Here is a 19423-nt window from a genome sequence, read left to right on the forward strand (position 1 = left end):
CATCAGGGTGTTTCTAAAGATCCTGGGTCCCCCACCTGTTGTGCGGGCAGGAGCAGAGATGAGGGCCAGGGCTCTGCTGCGATGAGACCCCCAGTTGCCGGGTGAACGAGCAGGGATCAGCGGGAAGTGCAGCCGGCTGCTGAGCTCCTGGGCAAGGCTGGCTGGCCCAGCAAGGAGCCCGGAGACCGCTGTGCCGGGAAGCTTCACGCAGAGCCTGCGCAGGGCCGCGAGCCTGTTCAGGCGGCCCGTGGGCAAGGCTGCAGTGAGTTCTGTTGGGGGGCTCTGACTTCACAGCCCGATTTACCTGTGCAGAGGGCCGCAGACCTCAATGTCCAGCCTCAGGGAAATGGTTAAGAAACATCTGGACAGATTATGGGGGGATCAAGTAAAGAATGCCTATGGAGAGTTTATCATGACGTGGAAAAGGTTATGTTTAATTGAATGTATGTTTAAGGTTAGATTTTTAAAAAGCAGCATCGTGCGGAATGGCACGTGCAGTGAGCCCACGGCAAGAAGACAGTCACAGTGTAGACTGTGTCCAGAGCAGAGAATTTTATTCTAACCTCCCACATTATTGCCTGGCCACAGCTCTCTGCCAGTCACTTGAAATTCCACTCACTCGGGAGGACATAAAACGGGCAACAGTAGCACAGGCTCGCTGAGCGCAGTTGCCATCCTCCGGGGACCGTGTCAGGCAGAGCACAGGAAAGGAACACATGCACATTTTAAACTTGGTTCCGAGAAGGAGCCTACCTGGTAGGCGAGCGATACAGGAGGTCGGATTGCCATTTCCTCTGGCCTAAGGTCACCACTTAGCCCTGAGTATTACCAAGATCATGGGGCGGTTGGGGAAGAGCAGGGCTCTGTCCACGTGGACAAGGCAGGTGTGGCTCCAGGGAAGCCCCAGGTGTGGGCCTCATCACAAACTAGGCCCTGTGCCTCCTCTCGGCATTTTGGGCTGTCCCTTTTGGGGACCACAGCACCAGGTTTGAACAGAGAATGAGACAAGGCGGTCAGGAAGGAGACTTCCAAACTCTCTTGTCACCGTCATGAGCTCCAGGTGTGGGGCATAATCTAAGAGCATGACGTAGGACCTGCGGCCTCCCGGGCCGGGGCAGGTCCCCGGGGGCCCCTCTGCACAAGGTAAGCCCCGGGGTTGGGTGGAAACCGCACATTTCTCCACGAGGTGTAAACTACAGGGACTCCTCAGAGCAGGGAAGCAAAGCGAGTTTCAGAAGCATTTAGACTGTCAAACTTGAGAGAGAAGTTCTGGCGGCAATTTTGAGAAATTTAGTAGGAATGTATTTCTTATAATAAACTAGGGAACTGTGTTGTCTTTGCCATCACGTACCGTCTATGCAAACCAAAACTTTACAAACTGGAAAGCACTATGTACCAGGCAGAGCCGAGCGTGGAACACGATAAGGTACGCACCCCAAATGTGGCCTACAGTCCTGCGTGCCACTTTCCTGGGTCGGTCATCACAAGTCTGTGCAGCAGGTGGGGAGAGAGACTCTCTGCAGAGTGAAAGCAGATGACCCCCAAGACCAGACAGAGGGAGAGCAGCGCCCCTCTCTGCCTTCATCCTTTCATGACAGACCCACGAGAACGCGTTCCTCCTGGGGGAAGGTGGCGGGGGTCGCAGCAGCTGTCTGCTTCCAGGTCAGCAGCTCAGTCTGCATCGTCGTGGGTGGGAAGGAGGCTCTGGCTTGCTACTGCGCTCTGTGGTCCGATGGTGCAGAGTAGCTGAAGGAAATCCCACAGACCGCGTGTGTAAGAGCGCTGGCCGCAGGTGTGCCGGCGTGTGGGTCCCGGTCCTTGTGGCGCAGCCCCGATGTTTCCTCTCCCTGCAACCCTCAGTACTGGTTGTTAGCGCTCAGACCGCCGCCCTTCCTGTGCCCCGGGGCCGGCGGCCTGGCTGGCCTCAGGAGTAGGAGTCTTTGATGTCCCCCGGGGCCTCGGTTTCCCTCCCACGGCCCCTGAGGGTGTTGAAGACCTTGCGGTAGGAGGCTCTGAACGCGGGGTTCGAGAAGCAGTACACCACCGGGTTCAGCACGCTCTGCAGGTAGGTGAGGCCGTTGGCCACGTCGGACACGTGCACCATCACTCCCAGGACCCTGCAGCCGCCCGCCCCGCCGACGACGGCCACCAGGACCCGGGCCAGGAAGCTGGGCAGAAAGCACACGGCGAACAGGACCACGACCACGGTCACCAGCGCCTGGGCCCGCTGCAGCCTGGGCTGTCTGTCCGGGTCTCGGAGTCGCCTCTGGAGGGTCCTGACGATCCTGGCGTTGCAGAACAGGATGAAGCCAAAGGGAAGGATGAACTGCAGGAAGAACAGTGCTTCCTGCCAGATGAGGCTGAAGGAGATTGTTCCCTGGGCTCCAGACTGGGGCATGCGGCCTCCGAGATGAACAGGCTCTGGTGCATGAGGCCGAGCAGCAGCAGCCACACGAAGCCAGACACCCCCCAGGCCGCCCGGGGGGACAGGAGGTTGACCTTCAGCCAAGGGTGGACCACCCGGAAGTACCGGTCCATGGCCACGGCCGTGAGGAAGGCGATGCCCACCCCGCGGCCGAGGACCTGCAGGAAGAGCAGGGTTTGGCAGGACGCGTGTACAGAGCGCCACGCCTTGCGTCTCAGGTAGAAGGCGGCGTGGAAGGGCAGGCAGAAGGTCAGCAGGAGGTCGGCCACGACCAGGTTGAGCAGGTAGACGGCGTAGGGCTTCCACACCTTGAGGCGGAAGAAGAAGGTCCACAGCGCCACAGCGTTGCCCAGAAGGCCCAGCCCGCACTCCAGCAGGAGCAGCGTGGCCACGGACACCTCCACCGCGACGCTGGGCGCCGAGCAGTTGGCGGGGGGCATGTCGCCCATCCTGCCGCCGGACTCCGCTCTACGGTGGCAGAGCACAGAGCCGGGCTTCGGGAGACGCTCCCTCCCACAAAACGAAAGAAACTGGCTTTTTCCTGCCACAGGATAGAGGAGTTCTGCATTTTCTCAGTAAGAAAAGTACTGAACCAGCATCAGGATAAAGTCAAAAGCAAACTAAAATTTGTTTGGGGAAAAAACCCTTGCAGTTTTATTCTGTTTCGTTTTGCCCTAAAAAGGGGAACTCGTGTTTCACTTCACATCATCTGGCATTTCGCTGGAGCGACGACGTCCCGAATGTCTGGCTGAGCACAGGTACGCGTCCGTGGCTGCTGCCCACGGGGCCGGAGAGGCTTCACCTCGCCAGTACGTCTCGTCTTTGCACAGTTAAAATGATGATGGGAACCAAAGCTTGAGCATGCTTCGTGGGGAAGGGCTCCTCCCCCAGAGGAAGGACGCTGACTGAGACTTTCCTGCATGGGGCACCATCACACACGGGCACCCAGATCTGGTCCTGACATCACAGACGACACTCTGGGGGCCCACGGTTGGCCATTTTCGTTGTCCTCTTACTCCGTCAATTTCATTTTCTGCCGGGAGCTTTCCCCTCCCTCCTGCATGGCCTGGATTGGAATCTAGACCCGTGGGCCTCCGTGGGCCCTGAGAGCAGAGCAGAACTGAGGGCTGGTCAAGATGCATAGATTCCACCAGAAGGTCAGGATCATGAGAGAGTAAACGAATCCAGTCACCCCTTCCCGTTGAGGACCACGTTGACCTTGGTTCTGGCCCATTCTCGACCCCGACTCACCTGGGTCCTGACGCCCTGTTGACACTCAATTATCTTGGTTCTGTTTCATGTGGTTTGAGCCCTGGAGTCAAACACGTTTTCATTCTAAATCTGGTTTCTGCACTTAGCAGGGGTGTGATTGGGGGAAGCGAAGGGATGTCTGTGTCCCGGCCTCTTGAGTGATCCTCGCAGGGTCACGATGAGTGTCTGAGGTTGCACTGCACACGCCTGGGGCACCGTGGGCGCCGGGTCCATTTGCAGTTGTTGTCGTGAACTCAGACGTTCAACAGAACTCCCTTCGCTCCCGGCATAGTGCTGCGCTTTTGTGCCGATCACCGGTTCTTGGGCGCCCTGATGTCTTTCCTCCTGGGACCTGACGTTAGACCTAGAAACATCCCAGCAATAATAGGTACGAAGGCTGACTGTGTGTTTGTCTGGTGTCCAGCACCGCTACGCGCTCACCCACGTTATCGCGGTGAACCACACAACGGAGTGAGGTAGGTATAACTTTAAGCTCTGTGTTATGGCTGAAGACGTGGAGGCCCAGAGAGGTTGGGTTATTTGCTCAAGCTCACAGGCTGGTAAATGCAGGAGCAGGACCCTCCCAGCCCAGATTCCAACCAGCGCCCGGGGTCTTGACCACGCTCTTCTGCCACCTCTGATTGGCCACAGTTCACTCCTATGTCATGAAAAGCCCACGTCTCTAGAAGCCCACCAGGGCCATTGATTAACCTGATATTTCAGGTGATTTGACTCCTATTCCTCTTGCTTTAACTTTATCAGAGTTCTCCTTTCCAGCTGGACCATCTGCCCACACATTACCCATCTCTGCACCAGGCAGGTTCACCTGTCTCTTTGTTTCCTCAGAAGGTAGCTTGGGAGAGCCCTCCGAGCACCCAGACTGTGGGGCTGTCCCAAAGGGCACCTCCAGACTGTTGCCTTCTAAGGACGAGGGCTCGCCAGCGGCACCCTCACTGTGGGCGGCTCCGCGAGACGATGCAATACAGCCAGCTCCAGGTGAGGAGTGCTCGGCGGCCACCCGCCTCGTCTCTGCCAAGGCTGTGGGCGCACGAGGACACCCAGAAAAGCTGGCGACTAGCTCTTCAGAGATGCAAGCTACTCACACGTGCTTCTCACAACACATTGAAGACCGACAGACTTTCAAAGCTACCCCATAACTGCAGATTTCAGCTTATACGGGAAACCTTCTAAATCATAGATATCCTAGCTCAATAGGTAACACAAACATTTCCCCTTTTAAATATAGGAAATAAAAACAACAGAATTAAAATTCTGCTTCTTTTTCTCAATACACATTTACCTTCCTTATTTCTTAAAGATTGCATTGTTCTTTACTTCCTGTCTTTTAAAGTTATAATATTTGAGCGTCTCCATTAGGGATCTTGTCTTATTAAATCTTATTATCCCCAGAAACTCTATTTTCAATCACTATTACTATTTCTTCAGTGCTCTTCCCATTAAGGAAACTTCTACAGAGAAGTTTTTATGGCGTACGCTTTATTTACACGCCTGTTCCTAAATTTAAATGAAAACTGAATCATTGCTTCAAACCAACACACAAATTTAATTCTACTTTTCCTTTCAGCTTTTCTTTTATGTCTGAGGATAACCAGATGGAAGACTTTGTAAAGACTGAATAATTACTCTGAATTAGATTGTCCCGTCACTTGCTTTGAGGTTAGCTGATGGTGGTGTTTGGAGCAACGGTCCCCACAAGACCACTTCTTCTCAGTCGCCAGCTGTAAGTCTGGGGTCTCCAAGACCACCCCCAGTTTTGATAATTCTCTAGAAGATCCCAAGAACTCGCTGGACATTGTTTTGTTCATAGTTTCATTCTATTACAGAAAAAGGACACACAGATCCACCGAGGGAGGGAGCAGGTGCGTGGGACAGAGTCCAGGGAAGTAACAAGGGTGGACCTTCTTTTGTCCTCCGCATGGAGCTGGGTCGGGGTGGCTTTCCCAGTATCCAACACACCTCAAGCATTGTCAACCAGGGGACCCCCCCAGCCTTGATGTCCAGAGGCCTCACTGAGATCCATCATGTAAGGGTGGCTGACCTTCCGTGTGGCCCATCTCAGGCTCCTTCCCCTCTGGAGGGACAGCTGATGTGTGTGGCTCAAAGCCCCTGCCCCTCATCACAGTATTACCATCTGGCTATCCCAAAGCCTCCGGGGAAAAGATGTCTCTATCAGGCATGACCTTCCAAGGGCTCAGAGATGACCTCCTGGCAGCTGAGGCCAAAGGTCAACTCCTCTTTTTGGTCAAAGTTAAATACTACACACTTATTTATTAAAAAAAAAAAAAAAAGAACATATTAAGTGTTGTTCCTTTTGTGCCATGGATACAAATACTTAAAATGTTCATAGTATTTCCTAATTTTAAGGACTGATATTCCAGCAGGGAAGGCCAAGGAATACACACAGATTTGTAAGGAACGCATGATAAAATCCAATAATAGTAAGAGCTGAAATGGGATGGGGATGGAGTCAGGGAAGGAGAAGGAAAACTATAGTCAGGGATGCCAGGGTAAGGCCTGGGGCAGGGACAGTGTAGCGGGGGGACGGGCCCTCAGCTGGGGTTGCCAGTCCCAACAGATTGACTACACGTTGTTTTCTCAACCTTGGCTAGTGGCTGTCTTAGAGACTCTCAAAAGTTCACTACATCTTTCTCTTCTTGCTGCCATATACCCCATTCCGTTCCCGCAACCCTGCTTCTCCTCCTCCTAAGGAATTCCTACTCTATCCCAGGGAGGCACTACTCCCCGTCTAAGAGCTGTGACTCTTCACTTCTCTTATTTTCACCTCCAACTCCGAGGGAGGGTGAGCCTTGGGGGGAAGGAGCAACGGTCATTTCCAAGAAAAGTGGCAATGTTTTAGAAAAAGGAGCTGGCAGTGCAGCTTCAGGGGGTGGAAGTCCCACGAACGTGGCCAAGTCCTGTGATGACTGGAGCGTGCATCTGAGTTTAGGGTTCGGGTGAAAGAATTCCAACAGCTCAGAACACCCCTACAATGCGAATACCACCAAAGGAGTGAATGACGAATGTAATAGTGCTTCATGCATGAGAGATCACTGTGAACCTAAGTTATTGTTGTAGAAAAATGGTGACCCTACAAAAATAAAATTGTGAATGATTGTATGCAAACTCCAACACAGGCCAAGTGTAGAAAGGTGCTTCCTACTGGGGGAAGAAAGAACCCAAAACAAAACAAAACAAAAACCAAAACAACTTTCTTTTTCATCATTTTTTTGGGCACGTGTTAAGATTAAACAGAGTTTCAAGTTCAGAATGATGGAAAACCCCTAACTCTTCCGAACTGGACGTACGAGAGGAAGGTGTGGACGGAAGCAAAACTGACTGTACTCTCAGTGAATGGGACCAGGTTTTCAGAGGTGTCGTCTCACTGCTGCTGGAGAAATGGATTGAACGTAGCCAGAAATGGCATTTTTAGATAGATTTTCGTGAAGCTGGTCATTTTAAGTATGCTATTCATTAGTTTGTTTGTTCATCCAATAACCCTGTGGCACACGGACCACGGTCCAGTCTCACTGATGACCCTTGAAGCATCTTTACAGAATAATCTTGAATGTTACCTGATTGTACATCTGATATATTCTCAATGCATAAAAATGGAAAACACGGACATGTACAATGAAAAGGGAAAAGACAGGAGCTGTGATACCCCCAGCAGAGGCACGTGTGTAGTTTTAAACATATGGTGTCGGGATGCCTGGGTGGCTCCGTCGGTTAATTGTCTGACTCCTGGTTTTAGCTCAGGTCATGATCTCTGAGTTGTGAGATCAAGCCCTGAATGGGGCTCCAAGCTCAACATGGAGTCTGCTTGGGATTCTCTCTCTCTCTCCCTCTGCCCCTTCCCTGCTCACACGTGCTCTCTCTCAAATAAATAAATCTTAAAAAAGTAAATGGTGTCAAACATAGCTATTGTTTGTGCTGGCTCCCCATCCCCAACCCTCACCCTTCCCAAATCAGGGTATGGACCTCAGGGGGGTTGATGCCCCCCCCCCAGCTGGCCCTTCCTCTCCTTTCTGTTCTTCTTTCCCCTATTGTTCAAGTGGGCCAAAGTCCGCTGTTTCTGTAGCTGAAAGACCTGTCGGAAGGGATCTTTAAATTCTCATTCTCATGAGGCCAGTGGCAAAACTCTAATCACACAAACGTCCCCTCTCTCTCCTCCCAGGGGAGCGTGAAGCCTGAGGGGGCGTAGTCAGCACCTTCACCACAGGCCTTGACCTTCATCTGGGACTGGTTCTCCCCAGCACAATGCAAACTCACAACCTAATAATTTAATTCTTAATTTTGTAATTATTTTCTCATTACGGAAGTGATCCCTTCCGTATAGAAAATATAGGCAGCTATAGGGTCAAATAGGAAAAACAGCATTTATAAAGCAGAGAATTTTCCAGAACGTCATGCAAATGAGCGAGATTCAGTGCTGCTGGACGCAGCTTACAATGTGGCTTTAGCTTCCATTCTGTCTGCAATTTTTACCTAGTTATTTGCTTACTGACTTATTCATTTGTATTTTAGAGAGCGATCAGACGGCTCCCCTGGCGGACTTGCGAGGGCGTCTGATGTCCCCTCAGGGACGGGTTATCCAACCACATGCCTGGGCCTCGTGCTTTGTCAGCAAGCCGAGGGGCTGACACAGGAATGGGAGGGTTTTTTATTCTGATTAAAATGCACTTCTCAAGGGCGCCCGGGGGGGCTCAGCGGGTGAAGCATCTGCCTTCGGCTCAGGTCATGATCCTGGGGTCCTGGGATCGAGCCCCATGTCAGGGTCCCTGCTCAGCAGAAGGTCTGGTTCTCCCTCTGCCTTTACCCCCACTTGTGCTCACTCTCTCTCTCGCAAAAATAAATAAATAAAATATTTAAAACAATAAATAAAGTGCACTTCTCAGAGCCTGGTCCTCGCCAAGCATCTCCCCCTTTCTCTTCTCTGTGTCCTCGTGCTCTGGCTACTGAGGTACGAGTTTCGGGGAGAAGACCTCATTTTCCTGTTTTTCGGGCTGGAGGTCACGACAAGCCTGACAGTTCCCAGCCGAGCTGCTAGGCGAGCCGTCCTCCTGTGGGCGAGTGCTGACCCCCACGGGCTTGGAGGCGAGGGGATCCTTAGAGAATCACATTTTATCAACCAAGTACCTTTCTCCCTTTATTGCAATCAAACGAAAACTGAAACTACATTCACATTGGAGTCCTCACAGTTTTGGGGAACCTAGGGAGCAAGAGGCCTTTTGACCCGATACTTAGAAGGCAGAGAAGGGACTTCCAGGGGATGGGGGATCTGCCCACACAGGCAGAGAAGAGGAGCTGATGTTCACAGTGGACCCCATTCAGGACCGGCTGGGCTTCTCAACCTGAGGCGATGGGAGGAATGGGGCAGTTATGCACCAAACGAAGACGTCTTGGCTACAGTTAGCTAGACATTTTCCAGTGTTTGAAGACATTATGATCTGGTCAGTCTAACTGTTCTTACTCGGGGATTACCGTAACCATAGTTACCAGTACGTTTTTGAACTGTTTTCTCAGTTGGCGTCATCAGCTACAAACGACCTTTCTGTTAAATCATAGAATCACAGTATTTTTTAGAGCAAGTAAGCTCTTAGAAATTAACCCCAATTTCTCGTTTTGCAGATGAGGAAACGGAACTCTCCGGAGATTTATCTCCTTGACCTGGACCAAGTTCCCACAATTAATGTCTTTGTCCTTCCTGCACGTGCCCAGAATTCCCAGCCATAGCCGACACTGTTGACAACATGCTTCCCATGATGCTTCCGCCCTGGGAATCTGCGTCTCCATTTCTCTTGTCCTCACGCTGTTTCCTTGGCCAGATCTTCTCTCTCCTCCTGTCCCTCATCTGTAGTCCTGGGGGGCAGAGCCTGCCCCGGCCTTGCCTCTTCTCTCCTCGAGCCTCCAACAGCCTGATCCAGTTTCTTCTACTCCTGGTCCGTGGGTGCAGTGACCCTCTGGGGTTCAGCTGGGGGCCCACAGTCCTCCAGGCCTTCTGCATTTGAGCATCTGGTCGACCCACTGCAGCGTGCCACATCTGAGACTCTGTACCTTCTGGCAGCGTCTGCCCTGCTCGTGCCCCAGTGTCCGCAGGAAAGCACTATTGCTCTCTCCTCCGGCTGGAAATCAGAGCATCGCCGACCCAGCCGCTCCTCCCTTATCAGAACCTCATTCTCTCTGTCACCCGTGTTCTCTTCTTCATGGAGCTGGAGTGTTCTTCATTTCAATTACTCTCCAGCTTCTGTGGGTAAGGCCTACACATGCACAGTTTACACAGCGTCCTCTCGCTTTTTCCCTCCTCTGTCTTCAAAGGGGAGCGTCTTTTCCTCAAGCCTCTCCCTCTCCCTCCTGCTCTGGTGCCGACGTTCTCTCCCAGACTCTGACCTTGAAGGACAGGGGTGATGATGCGAGGCCCACCCAGATGGTCCAGGATAATCTCCCATCTCAAGAGCCCTGACCTAATCAATTTAAAGTCACTCTTCCAGGGGAGGTGACATATTCGTGGACTTCGAGGCTCGGTCTGTGGGTGTCCCTGGGGACCATTACTCTGCTGACAACAGTTTTTATGCACAGCGAAGATTGTAAAAACAGTGCTGTAGGCTTTGCTGTGTGGGGCTGGGTTGCTAATGCTTTCTTAAATGGGCTCCCCTCTCCCTGTGTATTTATATGCCTCTGCCACAATCAGCTTCCACAATCCATGAGTTCTGTCGCGGTAAAAGCGGACAGTTCCTCTTGTTTTTCACACCAAGTCCAGCCAAGCCTGAGTGTCTGAGCCCACCCCATGCATTCAGCCTCATCCCACACACTCCAGGAGACACGGGCTGTCCTGCAGCTTGCCCTCCACACACCTCCCTTGCTTGGCGGTTCTGTTCGACGATGCCCTCTGTCTCTCACTCCGCAGGAGCGCATCTCAGCTCACAGCCTCCGCGGGTGTCTCCTCCCCAAGGAAGTACCATGGCCAGCACAGTGCTGTCCGCATGCTGACGGTCCCTTTGTCACTGAGACTCTATGGCTCAGGTGTGCCTGGGTTCCTAGAGACCGGGGACCGCGTTTTCCATCTGTCTTCGGCCCTCAGTGACCTGCTCAGTACCAGCCCATGAGAATGCTGATCTGTTCATATGCAAGGAGTTAGAAAATTGGTTTTCATCCATTTGAAAATTTCAAGACCAACATTCATTCTTATTTGTTTGCAACTATTTAGAAAGTTCTGGTTGGCAGAGCTCTGATTCGATAATGACCAGGTGATGAAATGTGTACTATGGCTTCACATAATTCAATAAATGTCTGTGTCTTACATGAAGATTTTTAGGTGAAGCAAAAATTAGGTTTTGCTGGGAAGTATCTGTAAGAAGCATCGTTAGCTGCTTGTCATCCGTGATAGGACGGTTCGATGTTGGATGTTACCTGGTGGGCCCCTGTTGCCAGCAAGCAGGCGAGTCCGAGACCATTGCTGGCGGATTCATGAAAGCGTAGGGGGTGTTCAACTGTGTCTCACCACGGCCTCTACCACTGTGTCACAGACTGGTACCCTCTCTGAGAACTTAGACCTAAAAGGGGGAATAAAAACTGAGTTCAAATCCTATATAGTGTGACCTTCCCCAGATCAAATACTTCTGTGAAGGAGGCCAGCTCCGAGAGAGATTCCTTCTTCTGTGCTGCTCTCTCGATGGTGGCTGAGTCCAGGCTGCACACCAAGGGGGAATTCATCAGAGCACATGAATGCGATCACAAGATCCCTGTCTGGTATCCAGAAAAGTGCGATGCGTTCGTTGCACTATTTTTGAATGCATTTATTGGTCTTGCGTATAAACAGCAGGTGAAGTAATCACATTTTATTTTAAAATGTTGTGGTTTAAAATCTCATAGGAAAAAGCTTAAATTTAATAAGCACCATGGGGTCCAAGTAAACGTACAGATGCCCCTTATTGACATTTTTCTCATTCTTCATTTCATAGGTATGCTTTCAAAACTGATTTGAAAAATACTTTTTTATTTCTTTTTATTATCATGATAAAGAAATTTAAAGTCTGATCTACTATAATTATTTAAAGTTTTCTTTTTATCAAATTATAAGTGCACAGAACTTACAGAAGCAAGAGGTTCTGTGAAATTCATAATAAAAATTAGCTGCCCTACTCCCCCCACACCACCCCGCTTTTCCCTCCCTACAAGAAATCCTTTTACTTTTTTTTTTTTTTAATCTTAGCTGCTGCTGTTTTGGTATTTACGAAGCTGGTGTTGATGCTTTTTTCCTCCCACCTTTTATTTTGAAACATTTCAAACCCATGGAGAAGATCAAGAGTGAAAATCATCCCGTGCCCGTGGAGCTTCACCTCGTTCCACCCCTGCTCGCGGCTGGGCTGCGTGCTCTCTCCTCACTCATGCGTGTGTGTGTGCGGGTCCGTGGGGCACGTGTGAATCACTGTGGACGCCCTTGTGCCCCTCAGGACAAGGACCTTCTCCGACATCACCCTCGGGAGCTTGAGATGCTGCCCACGTTCACCCCCCGGGGTTTGCTTTCTCCTTCTTGGCCTTCCTGTGCGACTCGGCTCCAGGATCCTTCGGACCCCGCACACCACACACGGGTCGCAGGCGTCCTTTCCTTTTACCTTAGGGCTGCCCACCACGACAGCTCCTCTCCCCTTTCCTGTCTTCCCCACTGCCCCGTGTCCCTGGGGTTCAGGGCGTTGTTCTGCAGAAAGGTCCTCTGTGTAGATTTGTCTTATCGTTTCCTCATAAGAAAACATTTTGGGACCCGTTTTCTACTAAGTTGGGAAATCCAAAGATACTTTCCTCACATCAGCTACTCCTTCCTTAAAAATAGGCGTTCTCTGTGTTTGTGTAGTATTTTTAATTTAATGTTTAATAATACAGATAAAAATCTAAATAATCTTTATGATCATAAAATATTTTGACACCAAATAGGTACGATATCAAAAATACAGTTCAGTTCCTCTTTCAACAGGACACGGCTGTGTTCAGCTAGAGACTTCGCACGTGGCGGCGTAAGAAACAGCTCATCAAGGGCAGGCAGGTCAGTAAGCCTTGTCTCACATAAACGTAGACCTCCATTTGTGTGTATCTTTGGTGTTCATCATTAGAGAAAGGGACTACATTTGCAAGGCGCTCGAGGGGTTCAGTTAGCGTCGCATGAGGACTTTTCTGTAGCTGCTTTCTGGTCAACAGTAGCTCGAAATCCCAGCCAGACCCCTAAGTCTCTGCAGACAAATACTACCTACGACAAGGAGCTCCCACTGGGGACACACAGCTCTACAACCACGAGGAGGGCTCCCAGGTGCACCTGCTTCCGTGGCCGGATGGGCGGGTCTGAGCGCAGCACACAGCCACAGGATGAGAATAAAATCCCTGGGAGACGAGACCCGTGACGCGGGTCCTTTCAGCACCCCAGGCTGGTGCAGACAATGGAGAAAGACCCCCAAAGATCCGTAAAGTACAGAAAGACTGCAAGATGCTCCAACTTCGTAGGGTGAGGTGAGGCCTCCCTGGACACTCAGGGGATGGTCCTGGGTCTCTGGCGGGGTCAGGTGGACAGAAGCGGCCTTCCCCACGTAGGGAGCAGGGAGGTCAGCTTGTGCTCACCTCCCAAACACCATGCCCCTCCCAAGAACCCCTCCGGGAGCACTCAGCATCTCACACAGCACCTATGGTTACGTAGGGAACACACGGGAAGGAGGTTCCAGCATGAGAAAGTTAACAACAAAATACTGACAACCACTCATTGTTTGGCCCAGAACTCGTGCCCTGAGCGGGTAAATAGACTCTGGCTGCCAAAGACAGCCACCGAAGAGGAACAAGGCAACCCCGGGAGGACTGGCCCCCTTTCTGGGTGGGGCATGTGGCTTCCTGGCCCCAGGTCTTGGGGCGTTCCTGGACAAAGAGGCTGGCTTCTCTGGAAGTGGTCAAGGCTGAGTCTGGCAGGGCCAAGGAGGGGTCATGAGGAGGCCCGGAGGCCCTTGGGAGCAGTGGAGGTCTGCAGAGCCACTGGCCAGCAGCATCACCCCCACACAGGCAGCAGTGGGGCAGGAGTGACAGAGCACATCCTCCCTGCCAATTTGGAACCCTGATCTCCATAAATAACACCAAGCAGGCCTGGAAGAGACATGGGATGTTAATGAAAAGCCCTTCAGTATCAACCCACCACCAACCTGGGGCCTCACGTGGGTCAGGTCCTGATGGAGGCTGAGAAAACCCTTCCGAGCAGGAAAAAGAAACTTCTAGAATGTTCCATGAAGTTTCAGTAGGTGACATTTGATCTTAGAGATGCCCTTTTGCTGGGGTTAGAGTGGGAGGTCAGAGGGCAGTTGGTGACTTAGAATGGAATAGTTTTTATAAATGTTCCCTCAAGAAAATAAGCGTTGTCCTTTATTTTAAAAAAATCCATATTTTTAAAAATTATTGTATTTTATTTTATTTTCAACATGATACGTGTACTCTGAATCCCTATCACCTATTTCCCCCGTCCCCCCACAGGCCTCCCTTCTGGTGACCATCCGTGTGTTCTCTACAGTTAAGAGTCTGCTTCTTGGTTTGTCTTCCTTTCCCTTTGCTTGTTTGTTTTGTTTGTTAAATTCCACGTGGGTGAGATCATACGCTACTTGTCTTTCTCTCACTGACTTCATTCAGCATAATACTCTCTAGCTGCATCCATGTTGCTGCAAATGGCAAGATTTCATTCTTTTTTATGGCTAATATTCCATTGTATATAAACACTACATCTTTATCCATTCATCAGTCCACGAACATTTGGGCTCTTTCCATAATTCGGCTGTTGTAGATAATGCCGCTATAAACATCGGGGTGCATGCATCCCTTTGAATTAGTGTTTTTGTATCCTTTGTGTAAATACCCAGTAGGGCAATTGCTGGGTCGTGGGGTAGCTCTGTTTTTAACCTTTTGAGGGACCTTCATACTGTTCTCCTGAGAGACCGCATCAGTTTGCATTCCCACCAACAGTGCACGAGGGTTCCCCTTTCTCCACATCCTCGCCAACCCTTGTTGTTTCTTGTGATGTTAATTTTAGCCATTCTGACTGGTGCAAGTGGTATTTCATTGTAGTTTTGATTTGTTTTTCCCTGCTGATGAGTGATGGCAATAAATACATGTCTATCAATGTAACTGGGGGACGGGCAGTAAGGGGGGCACTTGGTGTGATGAGCACTGGGTGTTACATGCAACTGATGAGCGAATGATCTGAAACTAATGACACATATGTGTTAACTAACTGAATTTAAATAACATAAAAAAAAGCGAGGGGATAGAGAAACATCTGTCATGCCCAGGATGCCAAAAGAAAGCCAAGGTAGCAATACTTACATTGGGCAAAATAGACTTAAAAACAAACAAACAAAAATCCATACCCTTAATCAGTTCTCAGAAGAATGTTTTGTACTTTTTGGGCTTTTTCAGACAAAGTGATTATGAAAGTGTTTACAGCACAGTCTTGGTGATCTGACTGTGTAGGAATTGAAACGGTTTTGTTTTAAAATTTAACTATGGAAAACCAAATACACATAGAAGTAGAGAGAGTACCCGGCATCAGCAGACACCAGCGCGAGCCAGGCTTAAATACAGAGCTAGCGTCTGGAACTTTCGGCTCTCAAACAGATTCAAAGAAGGACAAAATCATAGGAGGTAAGAGTTATGTTTATTTACAGCATCGCTTTGGGGGTGTTTCTCCATCGCACTCTGGTTTTCGGAATTGATGTGTGTGCGTGTGTGTGTGCGTGTGTGTGCACGTGTGTGACATCATGCTTAGATGGTCCTCAGACTGTTACGTCGAATGTTCGGTCAGCACGCCGTGCCCTGTGCTTGGTGGTGACGGTTGGGAAAGGCAGTTCAGCGTGTCCGCACCACAGCCCCCGGGGCAGAGCCCACAGCACAGACCTGAGTGTGGCGGGACACGCTCCTGGGCGGGGGCCAAAGGGCGGGTGGCTGTGTTTGGTTCCACTTGTCGATGAAGCAGCACTGCTCTGAAGATAACCACCGGGCTTTGGCTGCAAGCCCCAGCTCCCAACACGTCCCCAAATATTGGCACAAATCCCTTCTCTATTAGTGTGTGTTATTTCTTTTTTTTACTTCAAAGTTTGCTTGGAAATACAAGAAATCAGACGATGCTTGCGCATTCGGGGCTGGGGTTGTTGGGACGGACAATGAGGGGCTGGTTCTCTACTCTGTCCCGTGGTGTCACAGCTCTCCCTATGGTAACTCCAGGGGTTTGGGGCAAGTCCCACTTGGGTTTTCCCAGTCCCAGGGTCAAGGGCAAATTATATAGTTATCTCTATTTAATTTCGATTCTGTAGCTTTTTTTTTTTACCATAAACTCTAATATTGCTTTTCGTTAATGTATTTTTTGATAGAAGAAACTTATAGAAGAAAGATTTTCAGCTGTAATGTCTGTGGACCTGCCCCTGGGCTCCCAGTGGAGATGTCCCCTAACTTTTCCAGAGTCAGAACGACTTGACCATACTTCAAACATTTGCTGTGTTCCTGCCCCAAGCACACATTATACATCTGTTTAGTTGACAAATAATCTTTTTTTTTTAAAGATTTTATTTATTTATTTGACAGAGATAGAGACAGCCAGTGAGAGAGGGAACACAGGCAGGGGGAGTTGGAGAGGAAGAAGCAGGCTCATAGCGGAGGAGCCTGATGTGGGGCTCGATCCCATAACGCCGGGATCACGCCCTGAGCCGAAGGCAGCCGCTTAACCGCTGTGCCACCCAGGCGCCCCAGTTGACAAATAATCTTTTAAAAAAAAACCCATTTCAGTCATAAAGATAAGAGTAAAACCTCTTTAAGTTCCCATGAGACCAGAGCCAGGCAGCCTACACATACTAAATGCATGAGATAAATCTGTAACTTTCTGGAATGTTCTTCGTCATGATGATTTGTAACTCTTCGGGCGGAATAAACACATATAACCCTGTAGTAAGTGTTCTTTCGCTGGAGCTCTCTGCTCTTCGTGAAGGTGGTGTACCCTGGGCAGCTGTTCTCACTTGGGCTCAAATAAAACTCCATTCCTTTCTTCTAGAAATTTTAATAAGCTTGTTTGATTTGCGTCGACAAAACTCAAATGATACTGAGAAACTTTAGGAATTTGAAGGACACTATGATGTGACCCATGAAGAAGGCTTTCCACTCTCCCAGGGGAAAAACAGGGGCGGTCAGACAACACACACAGAAGGTTCACTCATTAGGCCCAGACAAGAGAAAGCCGCATAGCCTTGTGTCAGGAATCGGCTCTCTTCCAGGGACGTACGCCTGTGTCTGGCAGCCCCCCACCTCCACTGTCCGGGCCCCCACCTGAATCCTGCACGCACACTGGGGCCTCTCGGGAAGATGCCTCACGTGTGAAGGCACAGGACGAGATCACTTGTGACCTTCGCGGACTACTGTACTGAAGAGCACGCACACATAGGGTCGACTGCTGTTCCCGTTATTCGGGATTGATCATACTCCTCGCTCAGGTACCGACAACTCTTACTTCAAAACCATGTATCCTTAAGCTAAGATCAGAAAATAAGGAGTAACGGCTCTCAGGTGTCTGCCTTTGACTTGGGGAAGAGTTTTGGGGATAGCATAGCCTGCAGGACGTCACCGAGTCAGGTGTGGTGCGGGCAGGGGCCTTACACCATCTTGCATTAGAGTAACGTGGGACCCCTGCAAGCTTTGCCCCATTCATTCAAGACGTCAATGCTTATTGCCTCCTGCGCGCATGTCACTGGCAGAGCTAGTCAACTGACCTATGTCACAGCAGGGTCAGACAGACCGAAACCTGACCAGGCAGCTTGGAGGGCACCGCAGATGCCTCTGTGACTCTGAAGCCTGAGGCGGGTGGGGCGGGAGTCCGCGTGGACGGCACGTTGCAGAGCTAGGGGCTCCCCCCGCGCCATGGGCTTCCCGGCCTCCCCAGCGAGCACAGGGCAGCAAGTGCGTCAGGAACCAGGCATGTCAGGCCTCCAGGAGCTCCTCTGCACATCCTGCTTCATGTGGCTGGAGCTGTTCTGCAGGGGTCTCTGCTCCCGGGCCGGGGGTCCCAGGGCTATACCACGGACAGCCAGAATATCAGACAGCACCGGGCACTGGGCCACCCCGGCCGACAAAGGCCGGTCCAGGAGAGCAAGGGCTGGTTAGCAGACAAGCGGGGAGCAGCACCGGAGCCCCCACTGAGCTGGAGCCCCGGCCCGCAGCACGGCTGCCCCAGGGTCTTACACGGTGAGAAGTGTGTATGGGCAGACTTCCTAAATGTGTGATTACGACGTCCACAGGACCATCGCTGAGAAAGGACAGCTAACGTGTAGCACTGACATTGATTCTCCCTTGTCCTCATCATCTTCATTGTCTCGAGACCGTGCAATTAATTTTACAGTTGATATTTCTTCAAGAATATGCATTAAGAGAAACGAGTTCTTACTATATATTATCTATTGAAAACTTGCTATCAGGCACTTTTTCTGGTCAGTTGGGAGGGAGGTTTTGCCATTTCCAATTGCCGACGTGGGTAGATAATTTCCACGGACGATGAGCTTACTGTGTTCAGATCACATATTAATAGGTGTGTAATTATACCCTAAGCTTCTGAAGTTGTCGGGCCTCCTGGTGAACTGGGGAGAGTGGACAGCACGCCCCTTTAAGGCAGGGAGTCCGTTAGAACCAGATGGGGTGGGGGGCACACTGGAGGGACAGGACAGCAGCTCGGGGACTGCCGCGCACTGGAGGGGTGAAGAGCGTGGAATTGAGGAACTGGTATGACGCCCCCGTGTCAGAGAAACGGGGGAGAAGGGCCTCCTCCTTCAGGGCCGCGGGAGTGATGGAGTGAAGCCGACTTCCCAGTGAGACCTCAGGAAGACCCCCTTGAGGACGGAATGGCGGAAGTACCAGGTTGTTCACTAGTCTTCTCCGTCGGTGCCTCTGACTGCCTTCCGTCAAGAGGTACTGGCTTTCAGCCAGCCCGTGTCCCGTCACTGCGGTTACGTCGCTCGCCCTCGTGTCTGCGGACTCCACAGCTTGCGAGCACGAGCATTCCCGCTCACGCGCGGGTGACGGGTTGTTATAATCCCAGTTGTCCTCGTAAGTGCACCCACCTCCCCAGACTCGTCCATGTGCCAGACCGTCTTTGATCTGCTTCTGGGTCAGACCTCAACCTCTTCTTGATAAAGATCCCGTTCCCGTCATGCGGAGAGAAGAGGAAGGCCGCAAGCCTCCTGGCACCCATGGCGAAGCTGTCCTCTGAGAGCCGCTCCCCGGCCCGTGTCTCCCGGTTCAAAGCCCCAAGAGGGCGCAAGAGCAGGAAAAGTGGCGCTTCTATGGATGTTCGGGAAGGTGTCAGGAGCGCAGTGGGGGCAGCGCCGGCCTCTCTGGGAGCCAGGCCTGCAGGGGGGGCTCCCCAGTGGCCCCACTCCACCCCCGGAGCTGTTAGGAAAGCCGTAGTTTCAGCACAGGACATGGGATTTTTGGGGGAGAAGGCTGGGGACTGCTCAGCGGGGCCGGTGAAGGAGCTGGGCCCCCAGGTTTCCCTGTGAGACAACCCTGATCATGTGCGCCTTGGCACTGGGGGCCCATTTTCTCTCGGTTGCCAAGGAGAGGCTGTGTGTGGTCTCTTTGGGCCCCTCTGTCTGTGGCTCCTGACACGGAGCTGGCCTTTTCCTGGGGTCAGTTTGGTCACTGTAGGGACAGACGGCCGTGACAAAGACCTGTCTCTCA

At 51.2% G+C, this 19423-nt stretch overlaps 1 protein-coding gene across 1 annotated transcript; it reads right to left on the reverse strand.

The window, feature by feature from the left end:
- Positions 1 to 539: 539 nt before the first annotated feature.
- Positions 540 to 2985, reverse strand: GPR31 (G protein-coupled receptor 31). The gene is given in 2 exon segments (XM_045776220.2): positions 540 to 2370; positions 2373 to 2985. Coding segments are annotated over 2 exon segments (948 nt in total). The 5' UTR covers positions 2875 to 2985; the 3' UTR covers positions 540 to 1924.
- Positions 2986 to 19423: the final 16438 nt, after the last annotated feature.

This window comes from Ursus americanus, chromosome 11 (assembly GCF_024610735.1).
Source record: "Ursus americanus isolate L20-20 chromosome 11, mUrsAme1.1.p, whole genome shotgun sequence".
NCBI classification, from domain to species: domain Eukaryota; kingdom Metazoa; phylum Chordata; class Mammalia; order Carnivora; family Ursidae; genus Ursus; species Ursus americanus.